Source organism: Sapajus apella, unplaced genomic scaffold (genome assembly GCF_009761245.1).
Source record: "Sapajus apella isolate SASKATOON/1434 unplaced genomic scaffold, GSC_monkey_1.0 scaffold110, whole genome shotgun sequence".
Taxonomy (NCBI): domain Eukaryota; kingdom Metazoa; phylum Chordata; class Mammalia; order Primates; family Cebidae; genus Sapajus; species Sapajus apella.
The window spans coordinates 4,736,111-4,750,079 of record NW_022437050.1 but is presented as its reverse complement, the minus strand read 5'-3'; the positions used below and the strand labels follow the sequence as shown (position 1 = coordinate 4,750,079).

Genomic DNA, 13,969 nt, shown 5'->3' with positions numbered 1-13,969 from the left:
GGCTGAGGTGGGCAGATCACTTGAGGTCAAGAGTTTGAGACCAGCCTGGCCAATATGGTGAAACCCTGTCTCTACTAAAAATACAAAAAATCAGCCAGGCACAGTGGCAGACACCTGTAATCCCAGCTACTTGGGAGGCTGAGGCATGAGAATCGCTTAAACCCAGGAGGCTGAGGTTGCAGTGAGCTGAGATAGTGCCACTGCACTCCAGCCTGGGCTATAGAGCGAGACTTCGTCCCCTCAACCAAAAAAATATACTTCTGTTCCAAGAAAGCATATGGGTAAATATGTCAAGGAAAATATAACACGTTTGTTTTCTGTGACGGAAGAAATTCTGAACTGAAGTCAGATTTAATAACAATGTGAAAGAGAACTGATGGAACATACAAATTGATGACTTAGTAAAAGTGGTTCAGATGCATTGAAATCAGCATGCAAGTGAAAGAAGCTAGTCACAAAAGACAACATACTGTATGATTTATTTAGATGAGAGGTCCACAGGGGCACACCTAGAGAGGTAGAAAGTAGCTAAGCAGTTGCCAAGAGCTGGGGTTGGCTGCAGGCTTATGTGGGTGGAGTGACTGCTAATCAGTACAGGGTGTTTTGGGGGCTGATGGAAATGTTCTACATTTGACTGTGGTAATGGCTGCACACCTTTGTGAATGGACTAAAAACCACAGAATTGTGTACTTCAAATGGGTGAATTGTATGATATGTGAATTATGTCTCAATCCAGCTGTTTCAAATAGTGGTTCAAAGTGAACTTTACCATGTGAGCTGGCACTTCCAAAATGATCTAAGTCCCCAGTTCCCTCTGTTGGGATCCCATGAATATTGAGTGCCTTCAAATCCCTCAAATTCGTAAGCTTCAAAAGCAGGATGCAGCAAGATTACACAGCAAAGAGCTCTACAGACAAGGGAGGCCACGCTTTATCCGCCCAAGAACCTGGGAAGCACAAGATGGTCCAGGTGTGGGTATTCTTAGCTGGGACTCCACAGGACACTAGGTGGAGGGGTCTATAGAGACTTCTGGGATGCCTTGGGACCCCAGGTCCTTGGTGAAATTCTGCCTGAGGTGGAGAGAGTGTATGCAGCCCGTGACCCAAAAGGCACTAGGAACCATGAGGTGCATTTGTGAGAATGCTTTCCTTCAGCACAGGGCTTGCCACATGTGAACAGTGTGGCCTGGCTCCTGGGACCCTCGCCACCCCAGCCATGCTGCCTGAGACTTAGTTCTGAGAACAGGACTGGTGGGAAAATGGGATTTCCACTTAGACGCTGAGGTCTGCCTCTTCAGTCCAGCTCATCAGTGCATGTCTCAGGGAAGACATTCAAAAACTCTTAGCCTCGGCTTTCTGCCTGTTACATGGGATGATAACACCCTCTGTGCAGAATTCCATTTAGTGTGGGTTCCATGTCCTGCCCTCTTCCCTTTTGCCCCTCTCCCCACACTCATCTCCCTCCCTCTTGCCACCTCTGTGTGTTTTTTGTATTTAGATGTATATGTGTGTGTGCCTATGTGCAGGTGTGTATGTATGTGTGTGCATGTGTGTATTTAGGTATATATGTGTTGTGCATGTATGTATATATGTGTATGCATGTATGGTTGTGTGCATGTGTTTGTACTTGTATTTAGATATGTATGCATGTGTATCTGTGCATGTGTACTTGCACATGGTATATGTGTGTGGTATGTACCTGTGTGCATATGTGTGCATGCATGCATGTTTTAGGTGTGTGCATACATGTGCATGTGTACACACAATATGTGTATAGTTTTGCACATGCATATTTAGGAATGTGCATATGTGTATGTGTGCATGTATTTAGGTATGTAGGTATATGTATGAGTATGTGTATATGATATATGTCTGTAAATGCAAATTTTTGCATGTACATATTTAGGTATGTGTATGTGGATATATTTAGGTGTGTGTTTATGCATGTGTGTGCATGTATTCAGGTGTACAGGTATATGTATGTGTGTGAATGTATTCAGGTGTGTAGTTACATGTATGTATGCAGTATGTATACTTATATATGCATGTGTCTATTTAGGTATGTGCATGTGTTGTGCGTGTGTATTTAGGTATTCATGTGTGTATGCATGTGTGTGCATGTATTCAGATGTATAGGTATATATATATGTGTGTGCATCCGTGTATGTGTACATATGTGTGCATGTGTATATGTGTGTGTATATTTAGGCATGTGCATGTGTTGCATGTATTTAGGTATGCATGTGTGTATGCATGTGTGTGCGTGTATTCAGGTGTATAGGTTTATGTATATGTTTGCATGTTTATACGTGTACATATGTGTGCATGTGTGCGAGTGTGTGTATTTAGGTATGTGCATGTGCTGTGTATTTAGGTATGCATGTGTGTATGCACGTGTGTACATGTATTCAGGTGTGTAGGTATATGTATGTGCATGTGTGTATGTGTACACATGTATGCATATGTGCTTGTATTTGCATGCGTGAATATGTATGGTTAGCTCAGTTCATGGGTGTGCTCAATAACCTTCCATAAAAATTTGCCGATGTTAAATCTCCAAACACACCACACATGCGAGAGGAGAAACAGACCAGTGCATTCCATTAGCTCATGTAGAAAATGCTTTTAGGTACAAGTAACTTCGGGTTCACGGATCCAATCCTGCCCGCCTGCTCTAGGACACACCTCCATGGATGCCTCCCTCCCCTCCTCTGATGTGGGGCTGGAGGAGAATGCTGGGGAGGGGAGGGGTACACTGAGCTCTGGAGACACAGGGGCCTTGCTGGGAGTCAGCTTCAATAGCTGCCTGCTGGACGACCTCAGCCTCTGATCAATAGGGAGGCTGGCCCCACCTCAAGGGTGGACAGCACAGGAGTGCACATTCATCCTGGGCCTGGCCCACAGTGAGTGCAGAAAACACACAGCAGCAAGTGTGCAGCACACAGGAACCACCCACAGCTCTGATACCTCCACAGTGCCCGGATTCTCTAAAGAGCAGCAGCCTGGCAGCAGGGACAGGCCCGGGACTGGCGCTGTGGGATGCAGCTCTTTGGTGATGGAGACTGTCTTGCTCAGAGGCTGCCCTGCTCTGCCCCACGTGCTGCTTTTGTACATGTAGCTAGCTTGTGATAAGCTTTTTCCTTATCACAAAAAGGCAGGTCAGTTTTGCAGGATTTCACTTGACAGCCCCTCAGTTTTAGACAAATGTCCCTTTCCGAGCATCTGCTTTGCCACCTGCTGTTTTTGCCAAGCCCAAGGCTACAGCACCGACAGTGAACCCAGCGTCTTCTGTAAACAGAACACGTGAAGCAAAGCAGAGCCAGCCTCGCCACACCCACCTGCTGGCCCTTCCTACGGGCAGTTCATCTACAACCCACAATTGAAAAGAAGCCATTTGATAGAGCCCTGGGGCTCAATAAGGCCTGAATTCAGGTTAAAATGAAGGTGAGACTTGTTTTAGATTAAATATTGATTTAGAACATGAGTGCCAGGAAGTGGGGCAGGCCTACGTGTCCAGCAAATGGTGGCTGGTTTTCATCCCTCTCCAGTCCTGGCATATCTGAAAGAAAAAAGTCCAGGACTGATGGGGCAACCTCTCCAACTGCTGCTTCAGCCATCTTTGCTGGTAAATGTCAGAAACTCAGACGGTGCACCTGTAGGGAAGGGGTGCTGAGCACCCCCTTGGAGCCCCCTCATGGCTGCCCTGGTGGGTGAACACCAAGACTGCACAGGCTACACACTCCACTTCTGAACTGCTGCAGGGGAGGCCTGAGGCAGGTAGGCCCTGGGGTCCTGGAGGGAGCACATGGAGGCTGACACTCTTGGGGAAGCCATCTCCCTGGTCCAGCTGCTCAGTGAGGAGAGGAACACATCCTGACTCTGAGCTCACCCTGAGCCTGATACCTGACCCGGAACTGCATTGAGAAAATCCCTTTTCTTTAGCACAAGGGAGGGAGCTAGAACAGAAGCTCCCTGGGCAGGTGGGAGGCTGGCAGGGTACGTGTGGAAGCGAAGGTTCAGGGGTGAGCAGGAAGCTCCTATCTGGTGAAGGTTTCACATTTTCTATCCGTCCTGCAGGATCAGAGCTGCTGCCACTCTAACTAGGGTCTAGAGACTACCAACCTATGTTTATCTCTGAAAGTGAAACGGAGAGAGAATGGGCTTCCAGGGCAGCAGTCCACGCTGGGCAAGTTACTGATCCTCCCTGAGCCCCGCTGGCTCCATCCGTAAGAGGTGGTTTAGGCCCAGTTATCCCCAGGACTACATGAGATGGAGCATGTGACAGCAACCAACCGACACTGTCTGCTGGTGCCCAGGCAACACCCACACTCTGCTCTGCAATGCACCCCTCATGGAGAGTACCAGCCTTGTCTATCTCACTGCAGACTCTGGGACTTGGAAACTGGAACCTGCTCATCCATAAACCAGCCTTGGACTGTCTAGACTGCTGGAGGCTGTTGAGCCCTGTGGGGCCCAGAGCAGGCTGTGGGGTTGACCTTGGGCTCCCTTATGTTTTTCCCAACTGCAAAATAGAGTCCTCTGTCCTTGACTCTGCCTGTGAGGATGCTGCGAGACTCAAATAGGACAAGACGGCATGAGAAGGTAGAAGTTTCCCTGCAGAAGTAGGGGTGCATGGTCACTGCGCGGAAGTAGGCGCTGACACTGACCTCGGATTCTGACACATCCGCCGACTTCTCCTTGAGGCTCATGCTCTCGGTCAGCGCGGCACCATTGTACTTGTTGCAGATGTCCTCGTCTGAGTAGTGCAGGCCGCCGGGGCTCGGCCGGGGTGGGGACCTAGGATGAGGACCCATGCCACAATTACCCTCTGGGCAAAAGACGCCCTCCCCCAGAGGCCTCCTAACCTGGCACCTGGGCTTTATTGTGCTGGACTAAGAGGAAACCCACAGCCTTTGACGGCACTTTGGCAACTGATGCCAAAACTGCTGAGCACTGGCAATCTGGTGAGTCAACAGCCCCCGTGTACCAGTGCCTGTCAGTGTGGGGACTGTGTTAGGCCTACAGGCACCGGGGAAGAGCTGGTCTGTGCCAGGAGGGACAGTGGGACATTCATGTACAAAGAACATCCTGAGGACGGGACTGATGGGAGGCTGGGGAGCTTGGGTGCCCACCAGCTGCAGGCAGGGGAGTGTGGTGGAGAGAGATGAGGATGAAGTTGTGAGGAAGGGTCTGATCTGCCAGACTAAGGGGTGGGAATTGTCTCCTACAGATAAGAGGGAATCAAGGAAGTTTGCACCAGGCTTGATCTCCTTGTCTGGCTGTGGAGTGTTCATCTTCTCTGGCTGATGGAATTCTAAGATGGCTCCATCACTGCCTCAACCCCATCATCCCACCCTTTGAGTGTGGGAAGGGCCTGTGATGTGCCTCTAATCAGTGGAACATGGCAGACAGAAGACTTGGTTACATTAAATGGAATGGGTGAAGAACTACTACTCCCCTCACTCCCATGATCACATGACATTATAGGAGGCCCCATCTTGGCCGGCTGGAGACAGAGATGCTCTTGCTAGTCTTGCAGAAACAGCATGTTGTGAATAGCCCATGGCAGGGGACCATGAGCAGCCTCCAGGACATGAGGGAGATGTCTAGAGGAGGGCCAGGAGGAAGCTGGGGCCCTTGGTCCTGCAGCCACAAGGAAATGCAGGCTGTCAGCAGGCTCAATGAGTTTGGGAGAGGATTCTTGCCCGGTTGAGCCTCCAGATGAGAACACAGCCCAAATACACCTGGATTATAGCCATGTGAGGCCCTGAGCAGAGGAACTAGCTGAGCTGTCCCCAGACTCCTGCCCCAGGGAGACTGTGTGGTGCTACATGGGTGTTGGTTTAGGCTACTAAACTTATGGTCATTTGTCATACAGCAACAGAAAATGAATACTCTCTTGAGAGGGGAGACTATCTGAGCTGAGTAAAAGCCCAGCTTCTATTTTTTCAGATGGAGAAGTTAGAACTTGGGGAAAAACTCTGAGCACAACATTGCTGAATTTTCAAACCAGGCAGGACTGACTGCTTCCTAGTCCTCTGAAGGGTGTGCAGGGACTTGATAGTGAGAGCAGCCTGTGAGCGGTCAGACAGGCAGCTGTGCACTCAAAGGGACCACGTCCAGGACCTCCAGCAGCCCCAGCAAGCCCCACTTCATGCTACAAGGAATGAGTGCAGAGCCAAGTGGTGGCTGCAGAGGGAGCATCTTCTCATCCCTCAATGGGAGAAGTAACCCTGGGTGATCAAGCAAGGAGAGGCTACTGGACAGGAAACCAGGCCTTGGCTGGAGACTCTGCTGGGAAGGCTGGAGGGGATGGAGACCTCTGGCTTTGTGTAGTGGGTGTTGTCTCCCTTGGGGTGTGCCTCAGTTTCTCCTGGAAAGGCCCAGTGATGGCTCAAGGGCCTTTCTTTCTCTATTTCAAAGGTAATTTATTTTGTGAAAGATGCAATGTCTCATCTAAACACTTGGGCACCTCTTTTTATCTAAGGAGCTAAAATGGTGTCTTCTCCACAAAGAAATTGGAAGCACAACACGTGTATTGGAGAGACAGAAATCAACTGTGTCTGTATTTCAGATATTTTGGGAACGACACTATAGGATCAATCTCAGGTGTCCCTGCCCAGATCCTCTCCCTCCCAGCAGATAATCCTTTCCTTCAGTCACATTTGGGATCTGATATGGTTTGGCTGTGTCCCCATCCAAATCTCATCTTGAATTGTGGCTCCCATCATTCCCATGTGTCATGGGAGGGACCCAGTAGGAGGTACTTGAATCATGGGGGTGGGTCTTTCCAATGCTGTTCTCATGATAGTGAATAAGTCTCACATGATCTGATGGTTTTATAAAGGGGAGTTCTCCTATGCAAGCTGTCTCTTTGCCTGCCGCCATGTAAGGTGTGACTTTGCTCCTTGCCTTTTGCCATGATTGTGAGGTCTCCCCAGCCATGTGGAACTGTGAGTCCATTAAACCTCTTTCCTTTATAAGTTACCCAGTCTTGGGTATGTCTTTATTAGCAATGTGAGGACAGACTAATACAGGGTTCTACTGCTAGGACTGAAAAGGTGATGGCTTATTTAAAAACCGAAGGGAAGGATCTATTTCCTTTGCCATCTTAATTTTATTTTGTCCTTGGGTCTTAGCAGGCTCAGGAGAGTTTGCAACAGGCCCTACTGGGAAGTTCAGGGCTTAACTGGAGTCACTGACCTGGGTGGACAAATCAAACCAAACAGCCCCTCTCCCTGGGCAGTGTGCAACTTGCAGAGCAGGGAAGCAAACTCCCAGCTGGTGTTAGACCACCCAGAAGTCTCGGCCTGTGCTCTGTGCTTCCATCAGCTGGAAATGATAAGGCAGTGGGTTCTGCATACATGAATGCATATTGAGAGGTGTAACCTTAGAGCTTTAGAGACGGCCACTTCTAAATGATCAAGGGTGGAATGCCTGAGGGCAGGGGTAAAATCCTCCCAGGCCCAGTGGCCCCTGCAGACTCACACAGCTCCTTAGGTCATGAGCTGGGCTGGGGAGCCTCAGAGATGGAGCCATGTAGGCAGAAAATCTTCCATCTTCCACCCTGACCTGCTCACGCCCCTCCATGGCTGCCCTGAAGCATCTCAAATACTTCCTGTCTCGGGGAAGGCTCTTGGTCCCCACCTACCCAAGAGCTCTTCTTTAGAAAGGGGTTTCTGGGATTGCCTCCCCGTAACACCAGGTAAGACCATGCTCACAACTCCTTCCCCTGGAGCCACATGCAGACTAGTTCTGAAGATATGAGGTTCCTTCCTGGTCTGGGGCCCCCTCTGGGAAATGTCTTTGTGGGCTGAGAACCTCCAACCTCACCATCAAATGATGTTTCTTTTTCCTAGGAAGCAGATGGACTTAACGAACTGAACGAATGTCTATTCTTGGGCAATGTGCTTGAAGGCTGTGAGTGTCTCTTCTCAGAACTCAGAAGACAGATTTGCAGCAAGGGAGCAGCGCATATAATATTTTTTAATTCTCAGTGACAAGTTACTCCCGGCCTTGAAACTACCTGTGGTTGCTTTTTCATGTTTCTGTTACATGGCAGGAAAAACTTGCCTCCCAGTAGACAAATGAAAGATGTGATCAGACGTCACCACCAGCATCTGCCTCCAGCCTTAGGGAAGGCCTTGTGGGGTGGCAGCCTGCGGTGCTCTCGACTGGCAGCTGTGGGGCTGGCAGAGGGTTGGCCGCTAGGAGATGGCCCCCTCCATGCCTCGGCAGCATCCGAGTGATCTGAGATTCCCAAACTGCAGTGGAGGGCGGGGGTGGCATAGGGACTCTCCAGGCACTGCTGGCCCCTGCAGCTTTATAGACAGTGAAGGGAAAAGGAAACCCTTGGGTCTCTCTGGGTCTGGAGGATGTGTGATTTCCATGCTCTTGTAACTAAGTGTAATCCAAGGTGAGTCTGGCCAAAGGAGAAGAGCTCTCTCCACCCCGATGCTGGGGCACCCCGGGAAGGCCCCGACTGTCTGTTCTTCAGGTGAAGCGTCCTCAGGTGTTTGAGGTTTTCCTTCCAGACACTCAAGACCCCTCCCCAGTCCTGGCCCTTCTCCTTAGTCAAGGGTACTCAAATCAGAGGATGGCGCTCTCCACATCAAAAAGGCAAACTCAGGTCATCCTCTCTCTTCTTTGGGAGAAACCCTGTTTCCTGCTGGATTTAGGAAACGGATTAAAAGCTAAGAGGCTTTGGTAGTGAAAATCCTTCTTGCCCACAGTCACATCCACATATGAAATGGCAATGTGAATCAGCACAGAAAACTTTGGAATACACAGAACAATGAAATCAGCAACAAGCACCAGGCTTGCATGCGAGGACACCTGGTTGGGCCTGCGGCAGCCCAGGTAACACCTCCGTGAACTAGGAACGCTCTGATCTAAGGTGCCCACAGTGGACACAGAAGGCTAGCCTGGCAGCCACTGGGTGTCCCAGGTCCTTCCCACAGACCTGAGGCCCTACCTTCTTTCTAAATCTCCAGAGATGCCCTGAAAACACTTCCAGCCACTCTGCCAACCCTGTCTCTCCTACACTCAGGGCTGCCCCTGGTGGGCTTGGGATCTCACCTGCCAGTGGGTTAGGTTTTGCTTCCTGGAACCATGGCTGGGTGGGGGCAGGATGGTGGATGCTGGAGGCACCAGTGGACATGGGCCATCAATGGCAGCACCCCAGCCCTGCAGCTCAGGTCCCTGGGTGGGTGCGGCATACTGGGTCACAGCACTGCCTGCCTACCTGGTCCCGTTCTTCTTGGAGAAGGTGCTCTTGACATTGAGGTGGCGACTGCTGAGCTCCAGGGCAGCAAATCCTCCGTTGTCCAGGGTCACAGACTCCTCCATGGTGGAGATGCCCTTCCCTAAAGCCAGGAGGGAGAGCAGGAGAGACATGTTACTGGTGTGGCCACCGCAGCTGTGCCAAGCCAGTGCTGGCCAGCAAGGCAGCTCCTGAGTCCTGCTGCATGCAGAGCCCAGAGCTGGGGACACCTGTTTCAGTCCCCAAGGCCCTTAGGGCCAAGCTGGGGAGAAAAGCTAGGTATTGATCACAGTGTTGGAACAAAGTGACAATATTAGCATTTCAGATTGTTCTGCCTGATCCTAAAATACCAGCATTCTTGCCAGTGTTTTATGAAAATATACTCAGAACACATGAACTTTTTTTGATTTTTTTTGTTTGTTTGTTTTGGTAGAGATGGGGTCTCACTATGTTACCCAGGCTGGTTTTGAACTCCTGGCCTCAAGCGATCCTTCTGCCTTGGCATCTCAAAGTTCTGGGATTGCAGGTGTGAGCCACTGCACCTGGCCAAGAATGCATACGCTTTTTAAAAGCCAGGGAAGTTAAATATTTAATAAATTTCAAAATAAAAATTCACAACCATTTAACAAAACAGGAATTAAAAACAAATGTATGGGAGTGTAACAGCTAAAGAAAGGGTACAGGCCTTCCTTCTGAGGTGATACAAATGTTCTAGAATTGACTGTGGTCATGGTTGCATGTATCTGTGCATTCCCCACTGAACCGTACCCTTTTAAAAAGAGTAAATTGGCTGGGTGCAGGGGTTCACGCCTGTAATCCTAGCACTTTGGGAGGTCAAGGCAGGTGGATTGCTGAGCCCAGGAGTTCAAGACCAGCCTGGGGAACACAGAGAAACACCATATCCACTAAAAATACAAAAAATCAGCCAGGCATGGTGGTGTGCGCCTGTAATCCCAGCTACTTGGAAGGCTGAGACATAAGAATCGCTTGAACCTGGGAGGCGGAGGTTGCAGTGAGCCGAGATTGCACCACTGCACTCTAGCCTGGGGGACAGAGTAAGACTCTGTCTCAAAAAAAAAAGAGTAAATTCACAAAGTTACAAATACATAGCAAAACATATTCTAAAATATATCAACAGATCAAACAAATAAAAATAAAGCTTTGAAAAATCAAATAACTTAAAAGAAATTCCACTGGCTTTTCTCATCTCATTGTGCAGGAAAGTCCAAGGCCTCCAAGTTGCTCCCAAGCTTGGCCTGGTCTGTCCACCCTGCTGACCCCCATGTCACCTTCTAGCCCTCAGCCCCTCCCCAACATAGGTTTCTCCCTCGGGGATCTCCTTCTTGCTGGAAGCTCCTTCTCCCAGTATTTTCTGGGCTTCTCATCACTTCCTGCAGTGCACAGCTCAAATGCCCTGAGACCAGAGGGGTCCTCCCTGACCACACAGAGTGACCTCTGTTTCTCATACCTATGTACATATTTGCTCTTCGAGGTGCAGACTTAAGTCTATCATGTTCCCCAGTGCCCCCACCGGCCCTCAAGTCAGCACCTACACACATACTAGGGGCTTAGCAGGTATTTGCTAAGTGTATTGACATTTCTAAACCCCAAGAGGCTCCTCCCCCCTTTGATGTGCCTTAAACCTTAATGCTCTATTTGTGTGTAACAGAAGAACACAGAGCAGAAAATGAAAGATGGGCTTGTCTGAGAGAGGGGATTTGGGACGATGGGAGGTGAGCAGGTGGAAACCAAGATCAGAAAGGAATTCAGATATGAATGGGAGGATAAGAAGTGAACACAGGAAGGGGTGTCAAGGGAGGCCGTAACAGCAGAGGTTTAAGTTTTGCATGTCTCCTGGGCAGGACGGGAGACATTCTGGAAGATAAGTATTATTTTCTCCAGGCTTCAATTATGATGTTAAATTAATACTCCAGGGTGAGGCTGAGCATCAGAAGCTGCAGGTCAGATGTGCCTTTTCAAGTCTGTTTTCCAGATGGAGGAGGAGAGTGAAAGGCAGGGAGATTTTCTATGCACCAGACACAGGATTCTGTAATAGCATTAACAGGGAAAATGACACGCCATTCATACATTGTAAATCCCACAGGAATAAAATCTGATTTATGAACACTTGTTAGAAGTGAATTTATACAGAAAAAAAAAAATCCTTTCTTTGAGGGATGAATTGCTTGACATTATAGAAGCAAATTCGGAGGCATTTTAGGGGCCTGGTTTTTTTAACCCCTCTGGCACAAGGACGGTGGGACTTGGTAGCTGGGGTCAGGAACCTACTCTGCCCAGCTCCTTGGCCCAGGGGGCTAATGCAGCCAGCTCCTCTTTTTAAGAACAGCTCATCAGGGATCCGCCTTTCCAAAAGGAGAAGACCCAGTTGATGGGAAACCCTCCAACCAATGAGCTGGGCTCAGGAAGAGGTCCCGCCCAGTGGGTGTGGTGACATCATAGAAGTGACTGTGTTCTTGGGCTCAGTTACAGCTCTGTTGGATGCTCCATGGTATCAAAACAGGCCGGGGTCTGTGACCCATGCCTGTAATCCCAGCACTTTGGAAGGCTGAGGTGGGAGGATCACTTGAGCCCTGGAGTTCAAGACCAGCCTTGCCAATGTGGTGAAACCCCACCTCTATTTAAAAAACAAAAAACAGGCTTCGGTCTAGAGCTCAGTTATATACTTGTTATCCAAAGAAGTGGTCTCACTGGTAATTATGAGGTTTGTTAAATTGAGGTTAATCAAATGTACAGGCTGAGCTAATCTTGAGTGTTCAGAATGACGTTTTGTGGTTGTGAATGTCACCACCATCCACGCAGGCAGGAAGATAGAGCATGTTTAGCATCTGTGACGCTCTCTCATGTACCTTCCCTGTTTATACCTCTCCACCAAGAGGCAAACATGATTCTGCCTTCTGGAAACTTCCATTCACTGTGGGTGTTCCTGTCCTTCATGTATATGGAGTCACAAGGTCTATGTTCTCTGTGGCTGGCTTTACCCTGCGTTCATTTGTTCCTTTACTAACGATAGTGATTCATTCAGCGATAAATGCTTATTGACAGAATGTCTGCTCTATGCCTGGCGTGGAGCTTGTGCTGGAAACACAGTAGTGACCTGGCTTAGAGCTGGAGCACAGACCCAAGGCAAGGTTCAAGCTGCAGTGGAGAGAAGAGCTATGTCATGGAGATGTTTCTGTGACAGTCTGTGAGCCACAGCAAAACATCAACATCTGAGGTGTGCCCAGTTCACTGTTTTTATATTACATAGCATAAGATGCCTCCTGTTTATACTTTTTTTGTAAGAGACAGGATCTCGCTGTGGTGCCCAGGCTGTAGTGCAATGGTGTGATTATGGCTCACAGGCTCAGGTGATCCTTAGCCTTAGCCTCCCAAAGTGCTACAGCCTCCCAAAGGATTACAGGCATAAGCCACCATGCCCAGCCACATCTCATGCTTTCTAATTGTATTATAAAATGTGATTAGGCCAGGCATGGTGGCTCACATCTGTAATCCCTGCACTTTGGGAGGCCAAGGTGGGTGGATCACCTGAGGTCAGGAATTCGAGACTAGCCTGGCCAACATGGTGAAACACTGTATCTACTAAAAATACAAGAAAATTAGCTGGGCGTGGTGGCGGGTGCCTATAATCCAAGCTACTCAGGAGGCTGAGGCAGGAGAATTGCTTGAATCCAGGAGGTAGAGGTTACGATGAGCCAAAATTGTACAACTGCACTCCAACCTGGGTGACAGACTGAGACTCTGTCAAAAAAAAAAAAAAAAAAAAAAAAGCAATTGCATTTGAGTAAAGGTACAGAGCAGGGATCTCTGAAGCTGGATGACTCAAACCCCTTATCCAAGACACATGGCTAATCTGAGTGCAGGCAGGGTCAGCATCTCGGTACTGAGGCCTCGAGGGCTTGCTGGGCTGTACCTGGCTGCCCCCAGAAAGAAAAGCTATTGCATCTCTCTCAGCACCTACAGGCAAATGAAATGGAAAAGTGGACACTGGCCTGGCAGATGCACGAGAGAAGAATGAATGTCACGTTCTGGCCGAGTGGCACAGTGGGACACGGGAGGAAGGGGAGGAAGGGGCCAACACCGCACCTGTGCTGCAGTTCTTGTACTTCTTATTCTGCCCGTGCAGGACGAGGGCGAACACCACCAGCAGGATGATGATCAGGCTGGACAGAGCCATCACCAGGAGGAACCACCACTCCTCATAGAACGGGGCTTCCACTTGAGCTGTGAAGTGCAAAAGACACAGATACGCAGTGATGTGGGGCAGACACTCCAGGTGCAGTCACCTCCCGAGAGCCAGGTGGGAGGTGGGGAAGGCTGGGGCGGATAACTCCCAGTTACAGGTGAGATGAAACCACTGTCCAGCCCGGTGGGTGAACTTTTCCCATGGGACAAGCTCAGGAAGTACCATGGGTCCTCAGCAGGCTTTGGGAATTCAGCAGTCCCCATTTTCCACCTTTTCTATGGAATCAGGTTCCAGGCTCCTCTGTCCCCCAAGCTGCCCCATACCCTGGAGACTTCTCATCTTTGCCCTTGCCCTGACCTTGCCCACCAAAACCGCCCTTCCTGCTTGCTTTCTCCTAATTTCATCTGTTTAAAAACTCCGTCTGATACGGTGCAATGTAGAGAGATCCCATCTCTAAACACACACACACACACACACACACACACACACACACACACACACACA

The 13,969-nt window shown here is 49.4% G+C and overlaps 1 protein-coding gene across 3 annotated transcripts in view; it reads right to left on the bottom strand.

Moving 5' to 3' along the window:
- SDK1 (sidekick cell adhesion molecule 1) overlaps positions 1 to 13,969 on the bottom strand; it is a 978,776-nt gene that overhangs the window by 12,635 nt on the left and 952,172 nt on the right. For all 3 annotated transcript variants that reach the window (XM_032259651.1, XM_032259652.1, XM_032259653.1), the window contains 3 exons: positions 13,366 to 13,503; positions 9,244 to 9,364; positions 4,667 to 4,796 (listed from right to left, as the gene is read on the bottom strand). In XM_032259651.1, coding sequence (XP_032115542.1) covers positions 4,667 to 4,796; positions 9,244 to 9,364; positions 13,366 to 13,503 — 389 coding nt within the window. The remainder of the gene's footprint in view (positions 1 to 4,666; positions 4,797 to 9,243; positions 9,365 to 13,365; positions 13,504 to 13,969) is intronic.